The 13,739-nt window shown below is 42.3% G+C and overlaps 1 protein-coding gene across 1 annotated transcript in view; it reads right to left on the reverse strand.

The window, feature by feature from the left end:
* Positions 1-13,040, reverse strand: part of Pdcd1lg2 (programmed cell death 1 ligand 2) — a 45,485-nt gene extending 32,445 nt beyond the window's left edge. Inside the window, exons 1-2 of the mRNA XM_028764066.1 lie at positions 12,806-13,040; positions 2,485-2,790 (exon numbers count right to left, since the gene is read on the reverse strand). Of these exons, the coding sequence (XP_028619899.1) occupies positions 2,485-2,790; positions 12,806-12,872 (373 nt within the window). The 5' untranslated portion in view covers positions 12,873-13,040. The remainder of the gene's footprint in view (positions 1-2,484; positions 2,791-12,805) is intronic.
* Positions 13,041-13,739: the final 699 nt, after the last annotated feature.

Here is a 13,739-nt window from a genome sequence, read left to right on the forward strand (position 1 = left end):
ATATATATATATATATATATATATATATATGTGTGTGTGTGTGTGTGTGTGTGTGTGTGTGTGTGTGTGTGTGTTTATGCATGTACATGTGTCTATAGCAAAAATTAATGAAAAACAAACAATGACTTTGCAAAAAGATTGATATGGAAGGGTTTGGAGTGCTCAAAAGGAAGATTAAAATGGTATAATTATAATTTCAAAATATAAAAATAATTTAAAGGAAAAAGTTAGAAAAAAAAAACTTCTGAAAGTGGGTGGAGCTTCAGGAAGGAATATCCAACTTTCCAATGTATATTTAATATATTGAAACTATATTTTCAGATATGCATACATTTAGAATTGTTATGTCTCCCTAGAGTGTGGAGTCTTACTAGTATGAAATGTGGCTTTTTAAAGATCCTGCCATTTTTCTATTGCATATAATAGTTGTAGAAAACATAGATCATATTGTCATTTTCATATGCACACTGACCCCTCCATTACCCTCAGTCCCCCTCCTCCCTCCTCCCTCCTCCCTCCTCCCTGCTAGTCCCTTTTTACTTTGATGGCATCCCTTTGCCTTTATGGTGCACACATGAAACCAAACATATTATACATTTCTTTCCAAGTCTTCATTATGTCTCTTTACACAGTGATTTCCAGGTCTATCCATTTTCCTATAAAGGACATGGTTATTTTCTTCATTATGGTTGAATATCCCATTCAGCACACATACTACATTTTCTTTATGCACTCATCTGTTGTGGGCCACTAGACTGTAACCTGCCTAATAGGAATCATTCCACATTAAATGTGCTGTATGTTTTTATGGTAGGCTGACTTAGGGTCCTTGAATTTATACTTAGTACTGTAGCTGGATTAAACGATAGTACTATTTTTAGTTTTTTGAGGAACCTCTATCCTGATTTGCACTGTGGCTAGACCACAGTGAAATCTAAAGTAGACCAAATGAAAACACGGCCTTTCATCTTTAGCAACATCTGTTTTTCTCATACTAGCAATCTGCTAGCTACCTAACTTGTAGTTAAATGTAGCTAAAAATGGAAGCTTCTACTTCCCCCAGAAGCCATCTTTGCCATAAGCACAAAGTAGTTACACTTCCATTGGGGAAGCTCATTCTTTTGCCATCAGCTTCTTCCTCCAGACCCTTGCGTGGCTTCGTAAAATAACATAGTAGGTGCAGTGGCTAAGAATCTGGAATGTCTTAGCCAAGGGCTGGCGACATGATCTTTCAGACAGTCAGCTTTCTTGTCAATTAAAGGACTTATCTCTCTGCTCTGCTCTGACGGTGTCTCTAGCAGCAGAATCATTTCACTTCTGGCACCGGCTCTCCCTGAACAGTCACCAAGTGACGTTCCCAGGAGTCCCACTGCCCACCCCTCCCTTAGTATTATTGCTTGTTCCCTTGCTGAATTTTCAGCCTCTAACATTAAAAGAATGATTGCTTTCTACCTTAGATTTCTATATCCTTCATGGTTTCTATTTCCCTGGTGTATGTATGCGTGTGGTGTGTGTGTGTGTGTGTGTGTGTGTGTGGGGAGGGTATGTGGTGTTTGTTTCTGTGGGCATGTATGTGTCTAGGTGGGCATGTCCATGTAAGGAATATGTGCTGGTTAGGTTTGTGTGTCAACTTGACACAAACTAGAGTCATTACAGAAAAAGGAGCCTCAGTTGAGGAAATGCCTCCTTGAGATCCAGCTGTAGGGCATTTTCTCGATTATTGATCAATGGGGGAGGGCCCAGCCCATAGTGGGTGGTGCCATCCCTGGGCTGGTTGTCCTGGGTTCTATAAGAAGGCAGGCTGAGCAAGTCATGAGGAGCAGAGCAGTAAGTAGCATCCTCTATGGGTTCCTGACTCTAGGTTCCTGCCCTGCCTGAGTTCCTGTCCTGATGGCCTCCAATGATGAACTATAATCTGGAAGTGTAAGCCAAATAAATCCTTTCCTCCCCAACTGCTTTTTGGTCATGGTGTTTCATCACAGCAATAGAAGCCCCGACTAAGACAACCACTGAAATAAATCTTTGAGGATTGCTTTCAATCTGGCATTTAAACAGCTTATGGAATAGTATAGGGCCTGGCTGTAATTTCAAAAGCTTGCCCTCTTGGAAAGTCAGGACAGTGTGTTCTTGACTCCAGATAGCCGTATTCTCCTGTTTCCAAGGGGAGGCAGAGATGTGGCTCCATTAGTAAGTTATTTCACCCAATGCTTTCCTTGAGTTCAGCAGAGGAAGAGGCCCGGTGTCTGGTCATTTTCCTGGCTTCATCTAGCCCCACTATAGGCTTTAACCACTCCCGCCCCCATTTGCCTTTACTCATACCTTATATCAGATGTCAAAAAATGTTTCCATTCAGGTACTTTTTACCCCTTTGAAGGAGCTGCCTCTTTAGACCTGGTGTCTGGCTTTTGCCTGAGGTACCCGAGAGGAGCGTGCTGTTGTATAAGCTGTCACGGCCTCCATCAGCGATGACTTGCGAACACTCACCTTTGACTTTCACCGTCAGGTACTTGTAGTCCCAGGCGGCCCCACAGATGACCAGGCAACGGTACTGCCCCGAGTCTCTCACTTGGACACTGGGGATGTGGAACAAAGCCTTTCCCAGGGCCAACTGCTCCTCCAGCAGGGTGGCTCTTTCACTTTGTGAAGAAGTCTCGTTTTCTACCTTCTGCAAACTGGCCCTTACCCCTTCCACTTCAGTGCATTCTCTTCGGTCAAAATCGCACTCCAGGCTCACACTGCCGCCGAAGTCTACTACGTACACCTCCTTAGGGGCTGTCACCGTGAATAAAGCTGCAAGGGAGACACAACTTGCTGTTGTCTACTTTTAAGTCACGTTTCAGTTCTTCTGGAGGGAGAGTTGCTCTCCCTCCCTCCCTCCCTCCCTCCCTCAGATTTTAGGAAACCCATGCTATTCTCTGGGCTCCTCTCTTCCCTTCCCTCATCCCATATAGAAACAGTAGAGTTCTTGCTTCGGGACCTGGAGATGGTTTTCTCATCTGAACATTCCTACCCGATCCACACTCCTGTTTCTCCTGAACACCCCAGCAGGAGCTTTTGATGGACAGGCCTGCTTGCCTCCAACAACATCTCCCGCTAGCTCTTCAGGGCCCTGCAGTCAATCCAGAGCAGTCCTTCTTTTGAGACCAAAGACGTTCCTTAGGCTGCCCTATCACTGAGATCTGCTTTATTTATTATCATTATATTCCTATGGGCTGATTTTCTTTAGTTCCTATGAAATCAATTTTTACTTCTCTTTGCCAAATATCACCAGCTCTACCCAGTGGTAGTAACGATACCTCTTATCTCTCACAGAGCTTGTAGATACATTAGTACCTCCTTTAGCCCCCTTGGAAGCCAAGGAGACAGGCAGCATTGCTACCCCCTTTAAAATGAAATGAGGCACAGAATGGTTAAATTACTTGCCTAAGAGTGCACAGGTAAGACTGGTCCAGGATTTCTCAAGGTTTCAGATGCTGTTATACCAAGTCATAGGAACCCAATGAAGATGTTCACTCTTTTGGATTAAGAAAGTCAAAGGGGGAAAAAGGAACTATTTTTTTTAACTACTATGGGCCAAGTTCCATGCAAGGTACTTTGTAACTATATTACCTAATATTATGACCTGAAACATGTATTGTCATTAAGATTTTATAATTTTGTTCAAAGACATTGGCTCCAAGAATATAGTTAGTATGGTTACAGTTTAGGGCCCACTGGTGCTTGACTTGAGAAGCTGTAGTCTCTATTCATAGTAGTTTCCAAAATGTGAGACGACTCTCACCAGAGACATTCAAGATGGTTTCATGTGGCGCAAAACCAAAGCCTAAAGGGAATTGAATTGTTTAGAGAGAAATTTATTCCCCTCTCAATTTGATTCCAACCCTTCAACCACATGTTTTCTAATTGTCTCTATTCTTTTGGAATGGATAGTTCTTCTTTTGCTAAGGTAAGGAGCTCCTCAGCAGATGGCTAGCATTGGCAAGAACTCGGGAAGATGGCTTGATTGCCAGTGTTTGCTTTTGTTCTCAGCCTCTGTTTTACTAGTGTGTTACTGAGTTTCTTCCTATACAGAGTAACCCATTTGCTTGCATTTTAAAGGATGAATTGACTTAACTCTGTAACAGAGCAGAAACAGTGTAGGCAGTGTTTGCATGTAGAAACTGTATGTTGCATCCTTCGGTAATGAATGGGTATCCCAGTGATGGAAGTATGGAAAGACATGGAAATTATTTCTAAATCACCATAGAAGACTGGATTGAATTATACTCAATAGATCTCTTTCATCATTCATATAAGAAAATCATCTGATCATCAAATATTTGTGAGCTTTTAAAAACTATTCTCATTTAATGACAGGTGAGCTTGGGTTCAAATTCCAATACCAGGATTAGCTAGGGACCTTTGGAGCGGGGATGAGGATGCTTCTATGAATCTGTATAAGGTAAGTATCCATCTCTTGGTTCTGTGGGAAAATCTGAGCAAGGTGGAACACATGTATCACCCATGTCTGGCAGCTAGCAAGCACTCAGAAATTGTTCTTCCAGGTGATGTTTAAGTCTTGGGAAAGTGGTAATCAACATATGGGGTGTGCAGTAATCCTTTCTTAGCCAGGATAGTCTGTCCTCTCCTCCCTTCCTCCCTCTCTTCCTTATTTCCTTCCTTCCTTTGCTCTCTTCCTTCTTTCTTCCCTTCTTTTCTTTCTTTCACTGACAGGGTCTCGCTATGTATCCCAGGCTGGCTGTTAACTCAACCTCCTCATGCCTCAGCCTTCTGAGTCCTCAGATTCTAGGTGCACAGCACAACTGTGGCAAGCTAGGATATTTTAATTAACCAGGATGTTGTCCATTCCCTGGCTTGACTCCATAGTTGGAGTAACTTTTGGTTTTCCTGCTGGTTGATGGTTTATATTCAATTCTCTTTTAGATTGTCTTTGGTTAAAAGACTTGTTACATAGTCCTGTATGGTCTTGGACTCAAGTCTTTCCTGCTTCAGCCTCCTGAGTGCTGGGGTAGCCAGGGTGTGCTGAATGGCCAGGGTGTGGCTACACTCAGCTTGCAAGTCTCTTTTAATTCCTGAACTTCCATTTTCCTTCAAACTTTAGAAGTGAATAAGATTGTTTTCTTTGGCATTTTCCTAGTATCCAGCATATTAATCTCAGCTCTGGAGAATCAGAGAGTGGTGAAAAGAAAGACCCCGAGTCTGCCTGTATTCACTGCTCCCTGAGGTATATTTCACAAGAGATTCCACGAATCAGCAACTGTAGGTTACCACCCAGCAGACCAGACAGTGATTTGCACAAATGAGCTTTACCAAAAATGGCTGGATGGTTTATTGCCTCCATTCTCTGCCTTGACTACAGCTAGAAGATGAATGCACATTTCACACAGATCTGTAGTATAGAGAAGATGCACACATGCCCAGCATTTGTTTGTGTAACATAGGGCCGAGAGAAAGGCTCTAAGGTGTATGCTTTTATGCAAAATAGTGTAAATCATTCGAGTCCTTGCTGGATCAGGCTGAGAAGACCCTCAGATCGTATTAGCATAAAAGGATGCTGTAGCTCAGGAATTCCTGTATGATTCCAGTTTTTGTAGACATCTTTGTATGCTGAAACGACAGGTTCTTCTGTACCTTACCCATAGTGTCCATAACAGGACTCTCTCGGTGTTTAGAGCTCTTATTATGGGTCCTGTGATGATTAATCTTAATTTGATGGAAGTTTTGAAACACCTAGGAGGTTTATAGTGAGGCTTAACTGAGCAGGGAAGATCCACCTGGAACGGGAGTGACAGCATCCCATGGGCTGCGGTCCTGGGCTAAATAAAAATGAGAAAGTGAGCTGAGTGTCAGCATCCATCTCCTTCTGCTTCCTGACTGCAGATGCAATGTGACGGCCGCCTCATATCTGCTACCCTGACTCACCCACCACTGTGGACGGTGTCCTCTCAAATGGTGAAACAAAACAGACCCTTTCTCTTAAGTTGCGTCTGCCAGGCTGTTACGTTGGTACAGCCAGGGAGAAAAGTGGCTAAACCAGAAATCATCTCTAAACCCTTCACTTTCTTATAACTAAAAGATACTTTATTCCAAATCCACTCTGTTCCCTGGGAGAAATCGTAAGTATTAATCATTCATCAAAAATATACTAGCTATTTTCTGAGCATTTAGATTAGAAACTTACTACTATTAAAGTACGTCCCCCCCCTTTTAAATTACAGGTGTCCAAATGGAAAACAAGGAGAGAGGTGGGGAAAGGGAGAGAGGGGATGTGCAAGGAAGTTTAGTGGTCTGTCTGAGTAATGAGCTGGATAGATCTGGAGATTTGTTGATGGCTGACGGCTAAGCTGTTTACCACTCTATAGTTTCTTCTCACGAGAGAGAGATAGTGAGCCTGTAACTTCCTCTGGAACTCCCCCGTCATTACAGCAGAACTTCCCCCATCCTCTGCCCCAACCTTTTATAAACACATGGCTTCTCTTTTCTTTTCAACCCCACCCTCACCCCAACCCCTTGCAGAATACATGCCTTGAGCTTTAGAAATACATTTTAACTTTCAGACAGGCAACATTTTTGGGCCTTGGGGTTAACATTCACAAAAAGAAAGAACAGTTAGCAGATATAACCCATGCATCAGAAGACTTCACAGGAGGATTGTTATTTAGGCTAATTTCGTCTCAGTTATAACTTCCACGGCATGCAGAGCATTGGGCTTGATTTCTCATAAAATGGGTTGTTTACGAAGATGCAACATACTTTTGAAATTCTATACCTTTCAGCTTTTTGTGAATCACAGAGGAAATGAAACCACTTGTAATGGATTCTACGCACAATTCTTTCTCAAGGCTGGCTGTCTGTGTGTTAGACTAACCAAGCAGAATACCTCAGCTGGCCTGACACGGAAGCCTTCTGGGACACTGCCTCCGCCCACTCAGTGTTGTTTTAACAAAATACCTGTGTGCTTTATACTGAGGTTCAATATTCTGGTGGTGGAGGGTCCAAGAAGCTTGGTGCCACCCAACAGCCCTGACTGTGTCCTAACCTGGTGAAGCAGAAAGGGATAGCCATACTTTTGGGGTAGTTTCCCATTATAGCTACCCACTCTTCAGAGACAGATGTCACTCTTTTTATCAGTGAGGACATTTGGGATTTAATTACCTCTCAGTTAGACCCTACCACTTAAAGCTTACACCACTACCCTGGAGGCCACACCCTAGCTCAGGAACCTTTGAGGAGCACATATCCAGACCATAGCAAAAAATTTTTTATTTTATTTTCAAAAGTATTAATGCCCTAATTCAGATTCTTTAGATCAAGTTATTATTGGGGTAGAACAGGTGTTCATTTTGCAATTTTCCTGGGGGCTTCTAACTTGCATGCAGACAGTATTGAACAAGTCTGATTAGGCAGATCAAACATCTGCGTTCGCAAACACCATTCACCACCTTACCATCTGCTATACTGCTCTCAGCTTCACAAGAGCACTAGTTAGAAATGCAGACTGTCAGGCTTGCCCCAAACCTAGAGACTCAACATCTGTAAGGCAGGCTTAGGACACTGTGTAACTGGGGAAGAGTGATACTTTGTTAAACACACGGATCCCAACACTAAGGGACTCTTCTATCCCCCTCGTGTTTGGTCCTCTTCAACCCTCCAGAGTAGGAGATACTGTCCGTATTTAACAGGTTTTAAGACCAGTTTGCTGAAGGCCAGTGAGTGGTGGCTATGGAAGTGGAATGCTCACTTATCTCTAGCTACATCGCTCTGCTCCGGTGACTCAGGTGTGGCTCAACCAGCTACTGCCAGCTGGAGTAGACACCACCTAAGGCTGAGGCAGGGAAACTTTTGGCTTTGTGGTAAGGTAACTGTGTTTTGTTTTCCATTTCATTTACCGTGCAGTAACTAAATTAAGCTTCAATCTAGAACTGAACTTCCGAAATGATCAGACAAAGGACACCCAACTTAGATAATATGGGAGTCTTCCCCACCTCCCAAGATCCTGAGGTCAATTTAGCATTTTGTTTGCTAACAGGCCTTGATGACAGCTGCCACCTGTCACATCTCCAGGAAACACAAAACAAATCATTTGCATTATCTCCAAAGATAATTTCCTCCTTAGGCTAATTTTGAACCCTTTTCCATTGAACAATAGAAATTTACTTTTCTCTTTTGCCTTCCTATACAGTGTACTTCAGATGGGAGGAGGGACCAGAAGGCTTTTCACAGAGCCCCTACTCTTCAGAAAACTGTTCTGTGCCATAGGCTCATGCTCTGTTGCTCTATGTGTGAGCATAGCATAGGACACCCTTCACTGTAGAAATCTCACCCTGGCCAGGGTCCACTCCTTTGCTGTCTTATTTCCTTTTTGCATTGCTGTGGTGGGATAGCTGACAAGAAGCAATGCAAGGAAGGAAGGCCTTTTCTTGGCTCACTGTCTGACGGGGTACAGTCCATCACGGCAGGAAAGGCGTGGTAGCAAGAGCGGTCACACTGCACCTGCAGTCAGGGGATTCATTTCAACTTACTTTCTCCCTTTTATTGAGTCTAAGATGACAGCCCATGGCACAATGCCACCCATACTCAGGGTGAGTCTCTCTTGCCCACTTCAATCTTTCTGGGAACACCCTCAAAGACACACTTACAGGTATGTTTTCTTGGTGGTTCTATATCTCAAGTCAATTATCAGTATTAGCCATCAGACTCATACATATTAACAGTCATTGAATATCAGAGTGGCTGGGCATGTTTTGCACCAGGACATTTCAAGCAACGTCATGGTCAAATTCTCCCTCTCTACCCCTACCTGCTTCCATCCACATCTGGAACACGGAGGATACTAAAGGAGGGAAACCTCAGTGATACAAAGTATTGGTTTGTTTCTGTCTAAGATATATGTATAAAAATAAATACTATCTGTTAAGTGTATCTGGATTACAAGATAGTTTTAGATTTTTCAGTAAAAGACAAAAAGGTAAACCAACTGTAAATAATCAATACTTTATTACATCATAAATTTATTTATTAAATTATTATTATAATTGTGAGGATAGTCACAAAAGGCTGGGCATGAGCCATGCCTCCCCCAAAAGTAAACTTTTGCTGTTCAATGGGAAAAGTTCAAAATTAGCTTAAGAAGGAATCAGTGGACCCACACAAGATATGAACTATTGGTTTGTGACAAAGAGTCAAAGGTGCTTCCCTCTGAAGAAAAGATAGAAGAACAGATTCAGAGTGAATGAGCACTGTTATGCCTTCAACTTGTACCCCCACATGCTGTATAAACACTAACTCAATCTTGATTCCAAACCTAAGTGTAATATGATCAGCTATGAGATGTTCAGAAAAGAATCCTTTCGATTTGAGCTGCTGAGAGATCCTAGTTCAGGAGTCAAAAGTGTGGGACATGGAACATGACACCCTTAAGTCAGACCACAGTGAGTATTTCCATAAAGATTTGTTAAAAGAATGGAAAACAAGCTGAGAGATAATATCCATAAACCATATACCTGATAAGAGACTTACATCTCAGATAAATAAGGGACACTCAACACTTTGCCAGAAAACAAAGAACCTAATTAAAAATTATTAGATGATTTGCATACTCAGTTCACCAAAGAAGATAAACGGTTAGGCAGTATGCACATTAAAATGTGCTCAACATCATTGGTCACTGGAAAACTGAAAGCTACAACCACAGCAAGGTATTTCTATGCATCTGTGGGGGTAACATAATAACAATGTTGCTATAGGAGTAACTGATACTCTCAGACACTGCTGATGACAAAGGAAAGTTGGTACAACTACCATGGAAAAGTCTTAGAATTTCCTATACATTTATTTATAATAGTCATAGGGTCTAGAAATTCAGCATAGCTAACAAGTAAAATTAAAATGTATGTCCATGCAGAAACCTATTTGCAAACATCTGTAGCAACTGTATTTAAAATCACCAGAAATGAGAAATAGCCCAAATGCTCTTTGACTAGGAAATGGATCACACAGCACACACCACTCAATAACAAAAAGAAATAAGCTATTGATAAAGACAGCAACATGGATGAACCTCAAACACGTTACACTAAGGGCTTCACTTAACTCAGACGCCGAAATAACTGCAATGCCCATCAACTAGGTAAATAAACCATAGTATGTTCAGTGAAATACAGAGTTGCTTAAAACTTGGAGTTGCTTCCATTTGCTGGCTTGGAATCTACAAAAAATGCATACTGTCTGGATGCTTTAAAAGATTTCTTTTAATAATCTATAACAAATCGTTTATATGAAGATCAGGACAGTAACAATAAGGCCTCACGTGAGCAGGGTTTTGAGGAGGAGCCTGCTTGGGCTGTAGTGGGTGAGTTCCTGGGAGCCTGGTGAACACTCTGGGGGTATTTCCAGCAGTGCTCGGTCATGTCAAGTTTGCATCCATTTCGCGTGGTTTTCAGTGTCTGTGGCATATTTTACAGCAGGATGATATATAGGAGAGTTATTAAACAATTCCTGTAAGCGAAATGAGCATCCAGGAGCCCACCCCTCATCCAAGAACTTGACCATGACTAATGACACCTCTACTGCCTCTAGAGGTAACTGATACTGAATCCTGTGCTTCTCCACTTCTTGCTTGTTTCAGCTTTACCTTATTATTGAAGGATGCTTGAGCAACAGACTTATGAAAAAGACATTGTACTGTGTGTCATCTTTCTGGGCTTTTTACAGATGCAGTAGCTTGTTTGCGATGAATTTACTTCCAAGTTTATAACGATTTATCCTTACCGTGGACCATGATTTCTCTAATTATTTTTAGAGCATTAGGAATGTCACTATTCATCTGTAATGACTAAATGAACTGCTAAAGCATTAGTTTTTGAATTTAAAAATAGAAACGTATGCATAGAGGGTAGTGAGGAATCCTATTCGTATAACTCGTGTATAGGAACTGTTGTGTTCGGGGATGGATGCAGGTCCAGGACTACTCGCTAAACAATTTAGGAAGTGGGATTCTCATCTGGACACCATGATAACCAGGGTATTCTCTTAGACAATGAGTATCGTAGCCCAACTACTCCCAGGTTCTTCTTAAAGCTCTCCTATATTCTTAAATTTATATTTTGTAAATAATACCTGAATGCACAATTCTTATTTAAAAGCCTTAACAAATAAATAAACAAGGATACTGTAGTTTTCTTTTTATCCCCATTCTAGGCCATTTCCTTTTCAATCACCAGTGAATAACAATCACCATTCCTCAGCTTTGCTTTCTAGGTGCCCCCCCCCCCCACCAATAGCTTTCTAAGAAATCAAAATACTTTAATTAGAAAGGCACAGAACGATGAAGTTAAAACACACAAGAAGGTGTTCTAATTTAGCACTCATTTTAATTAAAATTTTTCTGCAAAGAAAGAGCAGAAAGGAATTCCAAGTTTACAGAAGGAGCAAAACCTGCTATTTGGGTTTTCTTTTTATTAATTTATCAACATAACTCATTACATATATGTTTTGGTTTGTGAAATGCTCAGAATACACTTTAAAATATATCTCCATTTTAAAACTTATGTAAAAATCCTGCCCCCCATTATCTAGTATGTTAGCACTATAACGGGGGGGGGGGCAGAAAGGATAGCAGTGTGTGCATATCTTTTATATGCCACCTAGTAACTATGTCATCTTGGGCACATTAAAAGACCTCCCCATGTCTCAACCTCTCTACTTGTTAAGCGAGTGCTGTGAAGACTGAATGAGACACATAAACTGCCTTGCACAATCTTTGCCACACATAAGCTCTCTTGTGAATGTAAGCATACCTTGCTTCCCTACATATCTGTAGTTTAATATATACCTCAGAGCTCATAAAGACTATAATTGTCTCATGCTGCTTTTCTTAAAAGAACCAAATAGTTTTTCCTCTACAGAAAGATCCCGTGTGTGGGGGTGGGAGGGACGGGGGCTGGGGCAAAAAAAAAAAAAAAACCCTAAAAAACAAAACCTTGCCATCCCTGTTTCCCTAGCTGCTTCTTTTCCTAAAGGAGTAGCATGGAAGAGAAGCGTGGGCTGACCACCTGGACAGGATGAGATGGGAGGGAACAGCCACTTATCAAAAGGTTATCCAGTGTCAAAGGACCACTTTTCCCATGCATGATTCCTCTCAAGGAAAGCCTTGCACTTCGGCTGTGGAGCATCCGGGCCCTTAGCCCCACAATGGTTGCTTTTTAAAAATCTCCTAGCGTTCTCTTGGTACTGCAGCCCTGATGGCACACAGCAGTGATCTGAAACACCTTCCCCGGGGAAACAATCAATTCTGAAACAACTTTCTCCCTTCTAAACCACATCCTCCACTAGATGTCCCATCATCAAGTTCAAAGGCATGGCCTTCAGATTCAGTTTCCATCGGGGCTTTACTGTCTCCGAGTTTTCAATTCAATCCACATTATGGCATTAAATGACCCGTGGCTGCCGCCATTAAAAGAACTTCCATGAGTGAGGAAGCATTCTATGTTTGCCTCAGTCACTGTCCCTGACAGAGGGCAAACAGGTACCTTACATTAAAGGGAACTGCCCTCTTAGGTCCTTTCAGACATATGTGTTTTATTGCAAGCATTGGGTGGTGGGGAGAGATGGATCAATATTCCGAGTTTCTGCTTCTGTAAGATGGAGACCTCCAACCCTGAAAAGCATTCTTTTCTGCTACTTGAAATATCCAGTAACCCCATTCCCCCTCAAAGGATGCCCACAGACATTCATTTCCGGCTTTGGCTAGGGGCCACCACCTGCTGCTCATCATTCCCAGGCCCCTCCCATCGTCCTTCCTTACCTGCTATACGATGAAGTTGAAAGCTCAGGTACAATATCGGCAGCAGGAGCAGCATGGTCTGTATCATCCTGAAACAGACAATCGAGAGTCTCAGAGCTCCGTGCGCTTTCTCAGTCTCTGATAGTTTAACTCATCCCAAGAACATGGTAATGACTCAGAATCAAATCTTGTGGGAGATGCAGACGACGACGGAGGAGCAGAGACAAGAAGAGAGGCTGCGGGTTCCTTTTCTGGAGAAGAGCTTATCCACAGCAAGGAGGAAGAAGTCACTCTGAATTCAAATGAGCTGCTCTTCTTGCTTCTCGCATAGCCTTTTCTGGAGAGCAGGGTGGACACCAACAGCCACCCACAATGGCGATCATCCGTATCCTTGTGGTGGGCCTCTCATGTTACTTTCTAAAGTTCAGTCAGTATCAAAATCTCGAACCTCAGCCTTGTTTACCTAATAGTAAGCTGTCTTCTCTAGCTGGACTGGAGCCTGCGGAGAGTGATCCTGGGGAACCGGGCTCAGGAGGTCAGAGCTCACGGATCAATAGGCACTAGTAGACGGAGCAGAAAACATCAAGCTGTTGAGTGCCTGTTGTGTGGTTTGTCTCCTAATGAGTTTTCTAATTCTTATCTTTTAAATTACCTTTTTTGGGAGGGGGGTTGAAACAGGGTCTAGGCGAGCCTCTTTCTATGTAGCATAGGCTGACTTTGAACTCCTGATCCTGCTTCCACTTTCCAAGTACTAGGATTGCAGGCAAGCACCACTGTGACTGGTCCACTTTTTATTCTTTTGAATGCCTTAAGTAGAGGTAATTTTTATTGCTTCTTCTAAGATATACCTCAAAGAAGCTTATTAAAGTCTGTATGCTGTCATCAAGGAAACATTAAAACAGTGGATAACTGCCAAAGATGCAGATGAAACCTGCATCTGCTGTAACCCTGTACA

The sequence above is a fragment of the Grammomys surdaster genome, unplaced genomic scaffold, assembly GCF_004785775.1.
Source record: "Grammomys surdaster isolate TR1022 unplaced genomic scaffold, NIH_TR_1.0 141, whole genome shotgun sequence".
Lineage (NCBI taxonomy): Eukaryota > Metazoa > Chordata > Mammalia > Rodentia > Muridae > Grammomys > Grammomys surdaster.